Genomic DNA, 19380 nt, shown 5'->3' with positions numbered 1-19380 from the left:
GCTGCAGAGCAAGTTTCAGAGTTTCTTTTTACATCCATTTGGTCTCAATATAGATGTAAAAATTAACTGAATTGAATCTGCCATCATATGGAGTCCTTGTGTAGTGCTGTAGGATAAGCACTGGACTGCTTAACTGCAAGGTTGGTGGTTCAAACCCATCAGCTGCTCCTCAGAAACCCTACACAGGGTCGCTCTGAGTCATAACTGACTTGATGGCATTTAACAACAACATTACATTTCAAGGTAAACAGTCTGGAATAAGAATCAGTCTTCAAATGTTTCTTGATATGTTTTAGAAGTATAAAAGTCATCTCAAAATTAATCAACAGCTTTGAAAGTTTTATAAAAAGATGAACAAGGTGGTACAGCCAAGTAGGTAGTTTGAAGAGGATAACTGCACTCTTCCTGCCCCTTTCTCTTGGTCTCTCTTATTTTTGTTGATGTTGTTGCTTTTAATTATGAGTACGATGTATTTATTTGAGCAACAGACTTGAGAGTCTATGACCCCGGGGCTGGCATCTACCTGACACTGGTTGCTGGGCTCTATTCAGAGCAACTCTGCCTTTTTAACGTCTGAATTGGCTTAGTTCTCTGGAACAGAAAAGTAGAAGTGCTTGATTCTTAAGGCTTGCCTCTTACCACACACCATAGTCTCCTTTGTATCACTTTCATAAACTGTAGAATTGCAACCTACCAGCTACTAATGGGTGATCTTTGTTTTAAATCTGGGATTTTTGTGTTAAAAACAAGTCACTTCCTAGGGACAAAATACCTGTAATAAATACTGTACTTCTTGAACTCTAATCACAGTGTGTCTGGTATTCAAAGAGGTAAAGGGAAAGTTGAATTGCCTGCCACAAACTGAACTCTTCAGGGGATGGAAGTGTTTGGGCAATGAGTTTTTGCCATGCAGTTAACCAGTTGAACCAGATTACTAGCTAAGTTCATATCAGCAACAAGATCTGGTGGCAGGGTAGAGTCTTGGGTGGACTATAGCCCAGAGCATCTCCGTGACTCAGAATAGCTGTTTTGCAGAACTGTTAACGTCTCATTCCATCCTTTTATTTATTTATTTTTAAAAGCTTGCTTTAATCATTTCTCTCACTTCTTTCCTTTGGATTCCGGTGGTCATCTTTCAACTTACTGTACAATAACCACATGCGTGTTTCAGATTTCTCCTTAGCTCCCACTGCTTTTGATGGTGCCAAATCAGATCTTGTGGCGTGGCCTCGCTTTCTACTCCCCAAAGACATCTCCTCTCACAATGAGGTCTTCTTAATTTTTTTTTAATGAAGCTGGCCTAGTTTTTCTAACCTTCTTTTCAATAATAATGTGAAAATCTTACTTTCTTTGCCAGAACTTGAGCTTAATATTGGGCAGGAACTGCAAATCTGTTAGAAATACAGCTACTGTATAGGAGGCCCTAACAGGCATTGGAGACACCCCCACCCCATAGCATGGCACTTTGAATGCTTCCAGGTGCTATTTTTATTTATCTATGAGTCCTGGTGTGGCACTGTGGGATAATACACTGGTTGTTAGAATCACAAGATCGGCAGTTCAAACTCACCAGTCGCCCCTTGGAAATCCTATACAGGGTTGCTTTGAGTCTGAACCAACTTGACGACGAACTTAACAAAAACGTTGAGTTCTGGTGTGGCGCTGTAAGATAAGCACCGGACCTCAAGGTCTAATTGAACCGCAGGAATCAGTTCAAACCCACCAGCTCCTCCTCAGAAACCCTATACAGGGTCACTATGAGTTGGAACCGACTCAACAGCATTTAACAGCAACACATAGGGTTGGTTGGATTTATACCAAATGCCAGAGGCTTTTTTTTTTACTTTCTTCCTATAACACTTTTCCCCTTTTGTTGTACTTGCTGAAGGTTGTATGCCTATACTTTTTATTATTAGATTTTATAAATCCCACCTCACATAGGATATATTTTACTTGATAAATTATGTCTCTGTTTCATTCTGTCCCTTTCATTTACAAAAAAGAAAAAGAAAACACTTGCATTCATTGTTCTTTGCTATCCTTAGTTCAGATTTCAATTATCCTTCCAGTTATAAGTGGTAAGACTTGTTTTCTTTTTAATTAAAAAAAAAAAAAAAGATTTTAAAAAATAGTAAGTGTTCATTGCTTGTCAAATCAGAGTGTAAAATAAATGTGAAGGTCACAACACAAAAGGGTTGTTGATGATGTATTGTCAGAATTACGGGAAAATGATGTCTAGTTTAAAAGCACATTTAATGGTCCAAAACCAATTGGAACTTTCTTGCAGGTGAAGGGAAGGAAAAAAAAAAAAAAAAAATTTGGAAATGGAGATGGTCATTCAACATGAGGAATGTAATTTATATTGCAGCAGGGTTGTACATACAAAAACAGTTGAGATGGCAAACTGATTGTTGTATCCATATTGCTATGGATTCTTAGTGTGGTACTGCATGGTCAGCACTGGACTTCACACTGCAAGGTTGGCAGTTCAAATCCACCAGTTGTTCCTCAGAAACCCTATAAATGCCATAGTTGATTTGGCCACGTTATTTTAGTGAAGTTTAAACTTTTCTCACCTTTTCTTAAAATTATATTCCTTTAAAAAAAATTTTCCCCCATATCTAGAGATGATACTGAAGTTAAATGTATAAAGAGCTTAACTGGTATAAGGTATAATTAATAAATGAGTGGACATGATTTTCTGAAGCCTTTCATGCACATCAGTCATACTACACGCATGTTTGTAGATTATCACCAAGGATTAGAGAGTTCCGAAATGTTTCCAAAATAAACCAATGCTCATTCCATCCCAAACTAATCGCACCATTACTTCTCATTAACCCTTGTCTTTCCACAAGTTGGTAAACTCCTTGCAGGCTGGGATCACATCCTAGGAGTTTTCATTTCCTAGTACCTCCAATAATAACTGGGTCATGGTCAAATGTGGTGTTGAAGTACAGAGGATCCTACTTTTTTCCTCATTATAGGAAAGGCGTTGTTGATTGACTACATGAGTTTCCTTCCTTTTACCTCGCTTTTCACTGAAAACTACCAGCAGCCGAATTCTGCCTTTAGAGAGCTTGTGTCAGAACTCTTTGTTGTTCAGATCCCACCTCCTAGGTTTGTGCTGGGTGAGGGAACATTCCAAACTCTGAAAGCTTGATGCAACAGGAATCAAGTGAACACACAAATTATATCATTGTGTGGCCAGGACCTAAAGGAAATCAGGAAGTACATCAACTAAATGAAGTTAAATAAATGATGCCTTTCCTTTCTGTGCTGTCTTTAAATTTGTCAGAAGCATTTTAATTCACAATTTAGTTCGTACATAATGCAGACCAGCAGTAGTCTACAGAGGTCATTACATAGACACATAGCTAACAACCTCCCTACTCCTGTGCCTTCTCCTAAAAAGTGCAACTTGTCTTTCTAAACACAGCAACATTTCCCATACAATAGCTTGAATCTGGTTCACATGTTGAGGAACGTTCAGGGCACTTGGCTAAGTGTTGGTGACATCCTTGTGCAGAGTAGTTGTGATGGGTCTCTGACCCAGCTGAATGTGAAAACCATTAAAAATAGGAAAATGTAGTTTGTTATATTATCAATTACCAAAGTGTTAATTATTGGATGTCCCAATGCGCTAAAAGTCATTAAAATCTGGAAAATAATATGATGGAATTGGGGGAATGTGAGTTGAAGCAGCTAACCTCTTGCTTTCTCACATGATCTTAAACACATCTGTCTCCTAGGCAGTTAAGTAAGTCACATATTTATGTATGTATTTATATTTATATACATATGTGTGTGTATATATATACATATACCATGGGAGCCTTTTCTTCCTGACATCAGAGGAGAGCTGTGCCAGCCACTTGTTACACATATATTGCCTTGGAAATGTACCTTGTGCTTGTTACCATAGCAACACCCTGAGAATGACCTCAGCAGCCACTCAAAATCATTTCTACAAAACAAATTATAGCTATAATTAACTTTCGGAGTTTACTCTGCCATATGAATTTGTTCAGACCTTGGTGTTTCTTTTTAAAAGGTTAAATGAATGGAATAAGCCAATGTGAACCCCAACCCCCATATCCCGTCAAAGCTTTTCTGTATTATATGGGAAGTACAAGTTAAGAGATGATTTCAACATCCTTGCTCAAAATGTGACAAGAATCAACACTTGAGGATGTGCCAATGCTATCACGATGGAGCTTCATTTCTGTGAGAATGGAGTGGCTTTTGTCCTGAGCAAATACAAAATGCAGACGGTGCTCTAAGTGCCTCCACTTCCTGTAAGCCCAGAGTGAGGACAGAACACAGGGGTTAGGCGTCTGCAGGCAGAGGTTCCAAGCACTGGCCCCTCCACGACATGGCCGTGCATGTTTGAGAAATGCAGTTCTTGGTTATTGACACGATTTGCCTGCTTTATAAATTGCAAGGTATCTTCAATCCTGGTGTGGCTTCTGCATCACCCAGACCTTCCTCTAGGAGATAGTAGTTCCTATGTTTTTTGTTTGCTTGGGGGCTTGTCTTGGTTGCTGTTTTGGTTAGCTTTTGGTCTAAATGATGAGTGTTGCAACTAGCAGCACTAGGCACCCATGCAACCCATTCAGTCTTTTTCTTTCACTAACCTTGATTAATTTAGCATTGTTACTCCAAGTCCAAGTGAGCAAAAGAATTGCAATCAAGACTTTAGCTTACTGTTATGTGAGATATATATATATATATATCACATCTTTTAGTGGCCACTTCCTTGCCTTGAACTGTATTGATTGATACCTGGGCAATGGAAGGACAGAGAGAACCTGGTTAGCAACAAATGCTTAGCCTAAATTATTTACTGTTTATTCTCTGTGAACTATGTTGTTGTTGTTGTTGTTAAGTGCCGTCGAGTCCATTCTGACCCATAGCGACCCTGTATAGGGTTTCCAAGGAGCAGCTATTGAGCTTGAACCACCGACTTTGCAATTCAAACGACCTTGCAGTCTGACACATTAGCCCACAGCGCCACTGACCATGAAAATACAGCAGTGAGGAGGGGGAAATATCATACTTGCTAATTTGTCCTTGCTATATGAACGTTTTGGGTATTCAGTTAATATCTTGATAGTGCCCTGGATTCACAGAGAAACTCCATGGTTTTGTCTGTTTATTTGTTTGAGGGTAGCCTTTAAGCTCCATAGTGGTTTTCAGGTACCAGGTGTGTTCTCTGATTCAATCCCATCTAAGCATGTTTCTTCCGGGAGCTGAGTGCCTCCTACTAAATTGGAGAGAGACTGATTAATGTTCCTACAGTACAGTGTAACTAGTCATTTTTCCTCTTTGTGTGCTAGTTCTTTAAATCCTCCTTTTCAAATACAAATCTGTATTTAAACACAGAGTGGCAACAAGTCACCAGTTTGATTCAACTTGAGAAAACAGAAAGCCTCAATTCCTCTTTTACCATGGAACAGTTCGTATATAACGTTTGCTCCTCTCTTTTAACCTGTATGTGGCAGTGAGTCAGGAGACTTGATTTACCAGGTAACATACTTCTGAGTAAGTTTGCCAGTGTATAAAGTCCATTGATGCCTCTAGAATAATTTCTTGTAGACAGATCCTTGCCTTTCAAAATATATGTGCATTTCAAGATTTTCAATACAAGGGACCAATAAATTGGAAAACTTCATCTTACTATAGGGTAGCTAGTGGATGTTGTATATATGGTGTGATCAACTGCTCTGTCTGTAAAATGAAACACATAATAACTCACAGAACATGGGTTTGTTAGCACAATCGGAAAATTGAGACTCCTCCAAGATATTTCCTACGATTTCAGTTTTATATATCCTTCATCCCTCTCATTACCCAACCATGTTTTCCAACCTTCCCCTCCTCCTCCTCCAGCCAGTTTTATAGTAATTAAAGGTATCAGGCTGGTTCTTTGCAGTCAGTAGAGAGCTAATTGCCAGCTAGAGAATCATTGATGTTTTTGGGATAAAGCCAGTAGAATACTAATTTGTTTCTTTACAGAAGGAATTTCGAGACTGATGGTTTTTGTCTTAAAGGATTGGTACACCTCCAAAAGGGCAGTGAAATTTATCCTTTGTTAAAATCAGTCGTTACTGTTCTGTAATTCTGTGAACCTGGGTGGTCCTGTAGGATAAGTACTGGACTGCTAACCACATGATTGGAGGTTCAAATCCACTATTCACTCCTCGGAAACTTTATACAGGGTGACTATGATTCAGAACTGACTCGATGACACTAAACAGCATCATGGACTACATAAATAAATATAGTTATTTATTTCTAGCATTCCGGTTTAAATGTAAGGATATCATTCTTATGAAAACACCACTAATAAGGGGATGGTGAATGGATGGATGGATGGATGGATGGATAGAAAGGATGCTTGTTGAGTCAATTCCACCTCATGGTGATCTTATACACAACAGTACAAAACATTGCCGAATCCTCATGTCTGATTCTTTCATTACCAGTTTGTCTCACAAGGGTCTCCCATTCCATCTTTGGTCCTCTAACTCAGCAGGTGATGTTCTCTAGCCTTTGATCACTCCTAATGGCATGTCCAGAGCATATGAATCAGCAATATTTGGTTGTGATCCACAAAGTTATCATTGGCTAATTTATGGAAATAGATCCCCAGGCCTTTTTTCCTAGTCTGTCTTAGTTTGGAAATTGGTGAAACTATCAATCATGGTATTAAAATTCTAGTGGTATACTTTCCAGTGTAACAGCATCACTTTATCCACCACAGTATGACAAATAGCTCTACTAGTAATATGTACTTATCTAGTCCATTGTTGTTGTTAGGTGCCATCCAGTCAGTACCAACCCTGTGCACAACAGAACAAAACACTACCCGGTCCTGCGCCAACTTCACAATCATTGTTACAGTTAAGCCCATTGCTGCTGCCACTTGGCCAGTCCATCTTGTTGGGGGTCTTCTGCTTTTTCTCCAACCCTGTACTTTACCAAACATGATATCCTTCTCCAGGGACTGGTCCCTCCTGACAATATGTCTGGAGTGTGAGAGATGAAGTCTGGCCATCCTGGCTTCCAGGGAGCATTCTAGCTGTACTTCTTCCAAAACAGATTGGTTTGTTCTTTTGGCAGTTCGTGGTACTTTTAATATTTTCCTGTTGTTGTTGTTTTGTGCTGTGGAGTTGGTTCCCACTCATAGTGACTCTGCATATGGTTTCCCAGGCTGTAAATCTTTACGGGAGCAGAAAGCCTCATCTTTCTTCCACAGAACGGCTGGTAGTTTCGAACTGCTAACCGTGAGATTAGCAGCCCGATTCATAACCACTACACAACCAGAGCTCCTTAATATTTTCCTACAACACCATAACTCAAATTCATCAATTCTTTTTTCAGTCTTCTCTATTCACTGTCTGACTTTCACATACATTGAGGTTATAGCATATACCATGGCTTGGGTTTGGCACACCTTCGTCCTCAAACTGACATCTTTGCTCTTAAACATTTTGAAGAGGGCTTGTGCTACAAATTTGCCTAATGCAATACACCTTTTGACTTCTTGACTCCTGATTCCATGAGTGTTGATGGTTGATAAGAACACAGTGAAGTCTTTGACAACGTCAATCTTTTCTCCATTTATCATGATGTTATTTATTGGTCCATTGTTGTGAGTGCCTTCCAATCTAGGGGGCTCATCCTCCAGCACTATAGCTGCTATATCAGACAGTGATCTGTGATGATCCATAGGGTTTTCGTTGGCAGATTTTACAAGTAGATGATTAGATCTTTCTCCTTAGTCTGTTTTAGTCTGAAAGCTCCACTGAAATCTGTCTACTGTGGATGACGTGCCGGTATTTGAAATACCAGTGTATATCTTCTAGCATCAGAGCAACACATAGCGTTACAAACTACTAGATGAGTGGTGGATTAGTAAGAATGATGCTTAGATAGTGCTAAAACTAAATCTCAGTATGGAAAATCCAACCAACAAAATATGTATTAAGGACTATTGGTGCAGTGGTATGGCACTGTAACATAAGTACTGAACTTCAAGTAAGGTTGGTTGCCATCACAAAGTTTGGTAGTTTAAACTCACCAGCCGCTCCTTGGAAACATTATTCAGGGTCGCTATCAGTTGGAAACAACTCAATGACACTTAACAACATTTAGTGCAGTGAGGGAGCATGTGGCTCACTGGACTGTGAACCACAAGGTCCATGGTTCGAGCCTGCCACTCTGCAAAAGAAAAATGAGGCTTTCTGTTCCCACAAAGATTGAAAACCTTAGAAACCCTATACAGGGTTACTATGAGTTGGAATCGACTCAGCGACACTTAACAGCAACAGCAACACCAACAATTGGTGCAGTGAGTTAAGCACTGAGCTGCTAACAGCAAGGCTAGTGGTTCAAACCCACCAGCCTCTTCACAGGAGAATGATGGGGCCGTTGTCTCCTATAAGGGTTTCCAATGGAGCAGCTCTCTTCAGCCTTCCAGTTGCTGTGGGTTAGAATCAACTGGGTGGCAGTAAGTTTGGTTTAGGAGAGTTCTTTGCAGACCAGGAGGCCTGGTGGCACAGAGGATGCAGTGGTCAGTTGCCCACAGAAAGATGTGTGGTCCAAACTCCACAGCCTCTCCACAGGAGAAAGTGTTGCGTTGGGTCTTCTGTAATGCTTATCCTCTTGGAAACCCTGTGGGCAGTTCCACTCGGTCTCATTGTGTCTTTATGAGTCAGAATCTACCTGAGGACAATGGGTTTGGTATTTTGTTTTGGTGATTTGCCAGACACTCTTGTAGATAGAGTGTCAGGGGAAAAAAAAAAAAGGTGAGGAAGACACACAGGCTTTGTCCGAGGTAGGTCACGTGCTCTGCCCCAGACATTCCTGTGTAAGGTACTCCAGAACTTACTGTATCTTGTGTTTGAATGCAGATAACCCTTGTGAATGCTATATAATTTTACCACTTTTACTTTAGACTTTAGTCACAAGTTAGTTGCTTTGCATATTCACTTTGTAATCTTGTAATCGTGTGATTTAAAACCAAACCTGTTGCAACTATCATCCCCAGGGCAAATAGTAACGTAGTCACTCTTTGAAATCAGGAGGATACCTCTCAAAGAAGAATTGATCAATCTATGTCATTCTCAAAGTCAAAAATGATTTTTTTTTTCCACTTTGGGAGAATGAAAAGGCAATAGAATATCACATTTTTGTGATGACAGAATGCTGCTGAGGAGCAGATCTTATGTTGCCAGGGGTTAAAGTTGGGAGAGGTAGTATAAGAGAATTTCTTTATGGTGAATAAAGCAATTGTGTATACTGATTGTGGTGGTGTTTACATGATGTGGTAGAATCTTACAGACATGCATGCTGTTGTTGTTTATGTGTTCCATCGAGTCAATTCCAAACTCATAGAGAACCCTACCTGACAGAGTAAAACTACCCTGTAGGTGTTCTGGTCACACAGTAGTTATGAGTTGGTCTGCTAACCTCAAGATCATCAGTTTGAATCTACCAGCTGTTCAGCAGGAGAAAGATGAGGCTTTCTACTCCCATAAAGATTTACAGCCTCAGAAACCCTGTACAGGGTCGCTATGACTCAGAACCAACTCCACAGCACATAACCATTAGCACCACCACCATAGGATTTCCAAGTGTGTAATTTGTATGGAGTCCTGATATGGCCCTGTAGGATAATGCACTGGACCGCAAGGTTGGTTTGAATTTCAAGATCGGTGGTTCAAACTTACCAGCTGCTTCTCAGAATCCCTATATGCAGGGTCCCTATACGTCAGAAGCAACTCAGTGGCTCTTAACAACAACAATCTTTATAGAACTATATTGTCAATATCTTTCTCCTGCGGAGTGAGTGGTGGATTCAAACATCAACCTTTTGGTTAATAGCCAAGTATTTAAGCATTGCCCTGCCAGAGTTCCTTAGAACTATATTAAAATTGTTGTTAAGTGTAGTCGAGTCAGTTCCAACACATAGTGGCATTGTTTTAGGGTCTCCTAAGCTGTTAATCTTTACAGTAGCAGAAAGCTTCATTTTTCTCCCGTATTAGAACTATAAAAAATGGATACACATCAAAACTGTTGAAATTCAAATAACATCTGTAATGTAGTTTGTAGAATCATATCAATGTCAATTTTTATTGGTTTTGATAATATGCTGTGGTTATGAAGACATTTTCTTTGGACAAAGCTGGGGTTTGGGTACTTGGGAGTCTAAAATTATTTCAAAAAGTGTTGTTATTCTTGTTTTAAGATAATAAAAAATTATTATAGAACCAAATAAATTAAAAGTTAAGGTGACTGGCCATTGTGAATATCTATCTAACCTTAACATTGTTATTGCTGTAAACTAGAAATCTCTTGGTTTCAAATTAATCATGAATGAGTTAGACTTTGGGTAAAGTCTCAAAGGGGAATAAGGAAATTTATTTCAGGATTTTATATCTTGCAAACATACACACACACAAAGAAAACCACATCCTGTCCTCACATGTAACTCTGATAACTATTTATACAAATAAGATTTTTATAAACTTTAAAAACAATTTTCTTTAAACTACAGCTTTATTAACCAGACCTTCTATAAGAAAGTAGATGATAGGAGATGAATTTGAAATTCTTTCCCTAGTCATTTTGCATGAGTTTTAAGTGATACTACGAAAAGAAATTAAAAATTCGGTAAGTGCTCCATAAATCTATAACCTTGTTCTGAATAATGAAAGGCTGACTTTATCAGTTTACTTCTCAAACTTCTCCACTGTCTTATCATCTTTTTCTTTTTCTCCTTCATTTCTCTCTTTGGCACATTCTGCCCATTCCTTTGTAAAGACACATGTGTTGTGATGATATTACTGACATTCTTATTGTAATTTCCCCCCTCAGCTATCTTAATGACTTGGACCGCGTAGCTGACCCTGCCTACCTGCCTACTCAACAAGATGTGCTAAGAGTTCGAGTCCCCACCACAGGGATCATCGAATACCCTTTTGACTTACAAAGTGTCATTTTCAGGTAGTAACTGTGTCTATAAAACTTACTTCCCAGATCTTATGTCTTGAATACATTTAATGATCTCTGTATGTTTTAAAATCTTATATAAAAATATTAAGACATTAAAACAGCGTAGCATCCATTATTGCTGTTGTTAGTTGCCAACAGGTGAATTTCATACTCGTTGACATTTGACACACAAATTTGTAATGTGCTCCTGAAAGAGGAAAGATGTCAAGGTAGATTTCAGTTTAAATCACCAAGAAATGAATGAAATCTTAGTTTGCGGGAGTTGAGCAAACTGTTTGAAACATTGGTCCAAGCTGTAATTGTTTTGAGTCATTCATGTCTATCAGGACAATGTATGTATTTGTAGAATTATGTAAGATATGAATGATCTGATGACCTCACCCCAATAGCAACTATGTTACCACAAGCTTTCATGTTGATGTTTTATCCAACTCTTTTAGGAAAAACCAATGCAAATTTTCTCAATAGTAATAAAAAAAATTATGCTATTTGATAACCATAAAATAAGTTGCATAAAAATGTTCATGCAGTTGTGAGAACAGGTTAATGAACCTAGTCTAAATTTCTGTAGTAGAGTAGCAAGAAGGTGTGTTACCTCTTCTGTCGCTGCTGTTCTTCTTTCTGGATAATTCTTCAGCAGAAGGCATTCTGTTTATTTTCTGAGACTAGAAAAATATATACAATACTATATGCTTTCTTTTCATCTTTTATTACACACTCAATTGTGCTTTTAATTAGAATGCAAACCACATGGTGCTTGGTGAAATGAAGCTATCTCTAATGATTTACCAGTATGTATCTCTGTGCTATCTCTAATGATTTACCGGTATGAATTTGAGAGCAGAGGATCGAATTCCTCAGGAGAGCCCATCCCACTACAGAAGTCTGTGTATAGTTGTGAAGTAAGAGTTGAGCCACCATATGCTTTGCATGTAGCAGGCCACCTGTCTCTCACTGCCAAGACGCTGTGTGTTTTATTCTGGTTAACCTCTGCACTTGAGGTCACAGCTCTCTCAAATAGACATAACTATCAAAGAGCCCTAGTGGTGCTGTAATATAACTGCTAACCATAACCATAACCATAACCATAACCAAGGTGCTGGACTGCTAACCATAAGGTCAACAAGTCAAACCCACCAGTCGCTCCTTGGAAACAGGGTCACTATGAGTGGGAACCAACTCAGTGACACTTAACAACAGGAACAGATGAAGTATGTGACATTTTGGAAATATTTCTGAGCTTAGTTTTTTTACCTGCAGAATGGTTGACTTAGATGATCCTCAGTCCCTTTAGTATTCTGTAGTACTTTAGTTTTTAATTTGTAGCATTCAGAGAACTTTCATTTGAGGTATCCAAATTTCCTTCCTCTTATTACCAGATTGTAGAATATGTTCAGAACGCATACAGCTTTCCATGGGGATTTTTATCCCCTCATCTTCTTAATTAGTGGATTCTGAAACCAGATGACAATTACATCTAATGATTTTCCACACATTATGCATTAGCTTTGGAAGGACCATTTTCCCCATGGCAATAAGATAATAGCTTAAAAGAATTATTTTGCCCCACCATCAAAAGCATCTCTCATGGCCTTAGCGAGACAGAGATTCACACTGTGAGGATTTCATGTAAATAAGTAGCATGTTATTCACATGATGACATCAGAAAGGAGCCAGCATTTTAATATTTCTAAAGATCAGAGAATTCCAGTTCTGATATCCTTAGCTCTCCATGGGTCCATTATTCTGCCTCTCAGATAGCTCTCCTATACCTTAGAAAACTGTGAAGGAGAAGCAATCCTTGGAAGATCTTTGTTTTTTTAGTTTAGGGCTAATGCTGTGAGACAGACAAATACCAGGAAGTTTCCCTAAATGCTTCAAGAGTCCTGCACTCAGACTTTCGCACCTAACTCAACAGAGTCTCTTAGAGCATTCTATCCTGCAAATGCTGCATATTTCAGTCAAGATATGGATTCAACAAATTGAAACCACAGAGGGATTCAGTGCCAGGCACTGTGCTAGCTATTTTCATATGGTGGGTGGTGGGTGATTGTGTACCACCAAGTCGTTTCCGACTCATAGCGACACTGTATAAAGTTTCCAAGGCTGTAAATCTTTAATGGAACAGAAAACCTCATCTTTCTCCCATGGAGCAACTGGTAGACTAACTTTGCAGTTAGCAGCCCAGAGTAATCCACTACTCTATCAGGGCTCCTTAGATAATTTCATACATACATTATCATTCAAATGAACTCATGTCCCGCATTAGCTCCTGAGCAGTAATTCAAAGATGGTGTTAACAGAATAGATGTGAGGTGTTACAAAGAAATATTTGAAATAGTTCAGATGATGGCCCTATATGGCATTATACAACACTTAACTTCCAGCAGATTAGTGAGGTTATTTGTGTACAAGGTTAGTTGAACCATGTTATGACTGTTGTTAAGTGCCATAAAGTCGGTCCCAACTCACAGTGACCCTGTATAAGGTTTCCGAGGCTGTAAATCTTTGCCAAAGCGAAGAGCCTTATCTTTCTCCCGCAGAGCAGCTGGTGGGATTGAACTGCTATCCTTGTGGTTCACAGTCTAGTGCTTATTCTCTAGAGCCACCCTGCTCTTCTCAACATGACTAGACTAGCCCAAAATGCTTACTTGTAGTTGAAACATCACACAACTACACACCCATAGTGTAACATATAGTTCTTTAGATCTTTTAAATGTGCTTGCTGCATCCTTGAGAAATATGTGAAGACTTCCATCCTCATTTTATAGGAAACGGAAATTTAGTATTTGCACTAGGGTTTAGCATAAGTAAAGCTCAGTCTCGTTTTGACTCTTCAGTGCTGTGATTAAATAAATACACCATTTGGCTTGGTAAATAGATGAGAATATTTTCCCCAGTTATTGTTTTTCATGCACATCTAGTAAATCTCGAAGAACCACGGCGATTTATTGCCCAGAATGCTTTGACTCTGTTCAATAACAGAATATGAGTAGCTGCTCAGTAAACAAAAATATTGTTTGGATGGACTTGGATACCATTGTCTTTAAAGAGAATATTTTTTTCTAAGTGTGTCAGTGAAATTGTATTTATATTGATTTTAAGTTTTTTCTTTACAAGTCATTAATGCAAATATTTATTAAACTTGCAGAATGGTGGATGTAGGGGGCCAAAGGTCAGAGAGAAGAAAATGGATACACTGCTTTGAAAATGTCACTTCTATCATGTTTCTGGTAGCACTTAGTGAATATGATCAAGTTCTGGTGGAGTCAGACAATGAGGTAAGTGTTCTGTGGTCAGACAGTGAGTTATCACTTTAATAACTGATACACATTTTAATATCTGATATCTGGTAGGAGGTGGATTGGGGAGTATGAGAACTGACTTTATTGTTTTCTTGACAGTTGACTTGGGGATTTTTTAAATGTCCAAACTACTAATAAAGAGCTCTCTAATCCATGTGGTCCACACTCAGAGCTGTAAGCTGTTCTGTGATATGTATGATCAGATTTGTGTGCTTAAATCTGATGAGTTGGTACCTTTAACACTGATGCTGAGGCTCTGAAAATGACAACATGGAAACCCTATACAGGGTTACTATGAGTCAGAACCGACTCGAATGCACTTAACACAAAAACAATAGTCATCCAATTATTTTGCAGCCTTTTTTCCCACAGGATAAAATTGGAGGTGTTGGAGTGAATCCCCCCTACTGGGTTTTGTTTTTATTTATTTTGTTTAAATCATTATTTGTATGGATGGTGGGTCTCAAAGAGTATTCATAACCTTTCTTGGAAAATGGGGATGATTTTGCAGCTGGACTATAAATCTGTTCATTCTGAAGTCATGAAGTGTCCTGGTGAAATCGCTTTTCTGCTCTTGCAGAATTCTATAGCTTGTTAAAGCACCTCAGCTCATTGAGGGTTGCAATCATTCCTTTGCTTCCTAGGCCTTTCTGGAGAATTGATGCAGTTCTCTTCTTCCCATTACATGATAATTTGACAGATATAAATGTGGCTTTGGAGGATGTTAAAGGCTTAATAATGAGTCCAAGTTGATCATTTAGGAAAATTATGGGGCATAGCAACCAACATAGTGAGCTGAAGTTGGCTGTGTCGGCATGTGTACATAAGGGAGGAGAGGAGGTGCTATTGAGATCCTCTTAGAAGCAGAGATTGCAGACTGACAATCTCTGCTGCACAAGACCTCTTCAAAGTGTTCAAGAGCAAAGATGTCAGTTGGAGGACTACGGTGCTCCTGGCCCAAGTCCATGGTTTTCAATAGTCTCATATACATGTGAAAGTTAAACAGTGAATAAGGAAGACTGTAGAATAAGAAGAATAAGGAAGAAGAAGAGGAAAATATGAAAAGTACCATAGACTGCTAGAAGAGCAAACAAATCTCTGTGGGAAAAAGTACAACCAGAATGTTCTTTAGAAGCCAAGATGACCAGACTTCACCTCTCCTACTTCCTACATATTTTCAGGAGGGACCGGTCCCTGGAGAAGGACATCATGCTTAGTAAAGTAGAGGGAGACCCCCAATGAGATGTATTGACACAAAGGCAGAGCAGTGGACTCAAGCATAGCAACGATTGTGAGGTTGGTGCAGGACAGGGCCGTGTTTTCGTTCTGTTGTGCATAGGGTCGTTATGGGTTGGAACCAACTTGACAACACCTAACAACAAACAGAAACTCGGCACCCCAGTCTTAGTTTCTTAGCACTCCTGTAACAGGAGTACAACAAGTAAGTGACTTTAATAAACAGAAATTTATTTTCTCACATTTTAGGAAACTGTTGTTAGTTCTGTACTGACTCATTGTGAGCCTGTGTATACATAGTGAGCCTGCTCAGTCAGTCCTATGCCATCCTCACAATCGGTCCTATATTTTAACCCATTGTTGCAGCCACTGTGTCATTTCATCTCCTTGATAGTCGTCCCCTTTGTCGCTGACCCTCTACTTTACAATGTCCTTCTGCAATGACTGGTCCCTCCTGAGGGACTTGGGACAAAGTCTTGCCAGCCTCACTTTTTTTTTCCTCCCAATAAGCCAGTACCCCTTTACTAAAAATTGATAAATATTAAACATACCATTCCTTCTAATCAATATGTATTAGCCCACTCTTAGAGGAAGAAACCCCATACCTTTCTAAGTCCCAGTGTACCCCAGTCCCAAAGGGTCTTTTCTCTTTGCAGTGCAGTTTCACTTTGATTTTAATCTATACCCCCCAATTCTACCAGGTCTACTGAGAAGTGGCAACTTGGTGGAACTAATTCTTTAGAACCTCAAGAATGAGAGGGACCAGGAAAAAACATGACAATCTGGCAGAGGTGTATGGCAAGGCAGCCTCTTAGACTCCTCTTTAGGTCACTTTGAGGGGTTCCTTGAGCAAGGGATAGACTTCCCACATGTAACTACTTTTCTCTTGGGGAGAGTCCCTCTTCACCGGGCACTTCACTTGAGTGCAATGAGTTCACTCCTTCTCTGCGGTGCAGAAGGCTGTCTCACTGGTCAACTACCAGCCTCATTTTTAAGGGCATTCTGGCTCTTACTTCTGCCAAGACCAATTTGTTCAGTCTGCTAGCAGTCAATGACTGACTCTTTGACAACACCATAATTGAAATGCATCAGTTCATCTTTGGTCTTCCTTATTCGTTGTCCAGCTCTCACATGTATATAAGGCTTAGATCAGGTGCACCTTAGTCCTTAAGGTGACATCTTTGCTCGTTAACACTTTTGAAGAGGTTTTTAGCCTCAGATTTGCCTGATGAAATACATCATTTGCTTTTCTGATTGCTGCTTCTATGGGCGTTGATTATGGATCCAAGTAAAATGAAATCCTTGGCAATTTCAGTCTTTCTCTGTTTATCATGATGTTGCATAAAGGTCCACTTGTGGAAATTTTTGTTTTCATTATGTTGAAGTGCAATCTATACTGAAGGCTGTATTCTTTGATCTTCCATCAGTAAATATTTTAAGTTCTCTTTTATTTCAGTAAGCAAGATTGTATCGTCTGCCTTTTACAGGTGTTAAAGAGTCTTCCTCCAATCCTGAGCCCCATTCTTCTTCATATAGTCTGGTTTCTTGAATTTCTTGCTCAGCACACAGATAGAGTAAGTATGGTGAAAGGATACAACTCCAGAGGAAAACTTTTGTTCTTTGTGGTGTCTAGGGAAAGTTCCTTGTCTCTTTTCAAGTTTCTGGTAATCTTCACAGGGTCTGACATCTATCTTCTTCCAACTGATGAATTTCCATTGCTTGCTTTCTTCTGTGTCTAATCTTCTATATCACACAAAAATTTATTTGCTGAAGACACATACTATACTGATGTGACCTAATTATCATAACAAAGAAACCATTCATCCAAAATGGGTTTTATATATATAAGTAAAAGGGTGAGGGCTTGAGACACAATTTTGGGGAGTCATAATTCAATCCATATTAACCCCTTAGCAATAGCTCCTCTTCCCCCCAACTCCAGGTAGCCAATAATAAATTTTATTGTTGTTTTTGCTTAGTGCCATTAAGTCTGTTGCAACCCATAGTGGCCCTGTGTAGGATTTTTGAGGAGCACCTGATGGGTTTGAACTGCTGACATTGCAGTTCAGTGCTTTATCCTGCAGAGTCACACTAGGACTTTGTGTATCTGCTTATTCTGAATACTTCATGTAAGTTAGATCATATAGTCTTTGCCCTTTCGAAAAATTTGCTTATTTCGCTCAGCATGTTTTCAAGGTTCAGTCGTATATCAGAACTTCACTAATCTTTGTGAATGAGTAGAATTCCATTGTAAGCATGTTGTCTGTCTTTTCTTTTATTGATAGACACTTAGGTGTTTCCTCATTTTCAACTATTATTAATAATGCTGCAGTGAACATTGGCTCAAACCCACCCACTACTTCTAGAAAATACTGTATAGGGTCACTATGAATTGGAACTGATTCCACAGCTTTCAGCTACAGTTACTAATGAAGGGACCATAAGTGTCACAATGAATTAAATATGGCGCTGATAACCCAAAGGTCAGCAGTTTACTCCCACCAATTGCACCATGGGAGAAAGAAGAGGCAGTCTACTTTTGCAAAGATTTACAGCCTCCCAAACTCTATGGAGCAGTTCTCGGTTTTATGAGTTTTCTGTGAGTTGGAATCAATTCTATGGCAGCAGGTAATAACTAATGATTTTCAGCATTTCTTCTTGTGTTTGTTGGCCATCATTTTTTTTTTTTTTTTTTTGGCAAGTTGTCTTTTTATTGTTGAGCTATAAGAGGTCTTTATATATCTTGGATATTAATAAACCCTTATTAGATATATAGCTCCAAAATATTTTTTTGCATTCTGTAGGAATTTTCATGATAAAGTCCTTTGGTGAACAACACTTCTAATTTTTATGAAATCCAATTGATCTGTTTTGTCTTTTGTTGCTTGCATTTTGGGTGTCATATCTAAGACTCCTTTGTCAAAAACTAAGTCTCAGAACTTTATCCTTTGCTTTATTCTAACATATTTGTGGTTTTATTTCTCATATGTAGGTCATTGATTCATTTTGCATTGATTTTCATATAAGGTGTGAAGGATGAGTCCAACTTCTTTCTTTTCCATTTGGATATCTAGTTATCCCAAAATGTACTTTTAATACTATGCATGTTTTAGTTACACAAGAATTCTTGGCTTCTTGGTCTTTTCATTGTTTTCCTTTTATTTCTGTGCAGGCACCCGTATCTCCATTAAATGCATATCCAATCCTCCGTAGCATGCCCCTTAGTGTGTTAGCACGGTCAAGATTCCATGAACTAATAGCCCACATCAATATGAATTACTCACTTATGCGCTTTAGAACGTTTCTTGGGTTGTGGGTAAATGTGCTTTTGAATCAACCAAAGAGCTTCTTTTTAAGAATAAGAGTTGTTTATTAGCCAATGGTCCCCTGTATCTACAAGAAAAAGTGCCTGAAAAGCATGCTAGTATATAAGAATTAGTTACTAAAATTTAAATTAGGTAATTGCGATCAGATTTTAGCACTAACATCTCTATATCAATCTATGTCTTTATTTATGTTGTTGTTACAAAATGCTGTCGAGTCGAGTCCAACTCATAGCGACCCTGTACAGGGTTTCCAAAGAGTAGCTGGTGGGTTTGAACCACCAGTTTGTAGTTAGCGGTCCAGTGCTGATTCTACAGCACCACACCGGGAATCCCTATATATATAGCTCTACCCATTTGTTGTTCCATAGTCTTTGGATATAGTGTTCTGAATATGTTACATGTTTTAAAAGCAAGTATATTACAACATTTCTAACTACTTTGATTTTGGATTAATATAAAACGTATTTTGAAGATTTGTATGCTTTGTGTTA

The 19380-nt window shown here is 38.8% G+C and overlaps 1 protein-coding gene across 1 annotated transcript in view; it reads left to right on the top strand.

Moving 5' to 3' along the window:
• GNAQ (guanine nucleotide binding protein (G protein), q polypeptide) overlaps positions 1-19380 on the top strand; it is a 427529-nt gene that overhangs the window by 324837 nt on the left and 83312 nt on the right. Inside the window, exons 4-5 of the mRNA XM_006834931.1 lie at positions 10885-11013; positions 14174-14303. Coding sequence (XP_006834994.1) covers positions 10885-11013; positions 14174-14303 — 259 coding nt within the window. The remainder of the gene's footprint in view (positions 1-10884; positions 11014-14173; positions 14304-19380) is intronic.

Source organism: Chrysochloris asiatica, unplaced genomic scaffold, assembly GCF_000296735.1.
Source record: "Chrysochloris asiatica unplaced genomic scaffold, ChrAsi1.0 scaffold00014, whole genome shotgun sequence".
Lineage (NCBI taxonomy): Eukaryota > Metazoa > Chordata > Mammalia > Afrosoricida > Chrysochloridae > Chrysochloris > Chrysochloris asiatica.
Note: the sequence above shows the minus strand (reverse complement) of the source record. Positions and strands in the feature narration are given on the sequence as shown.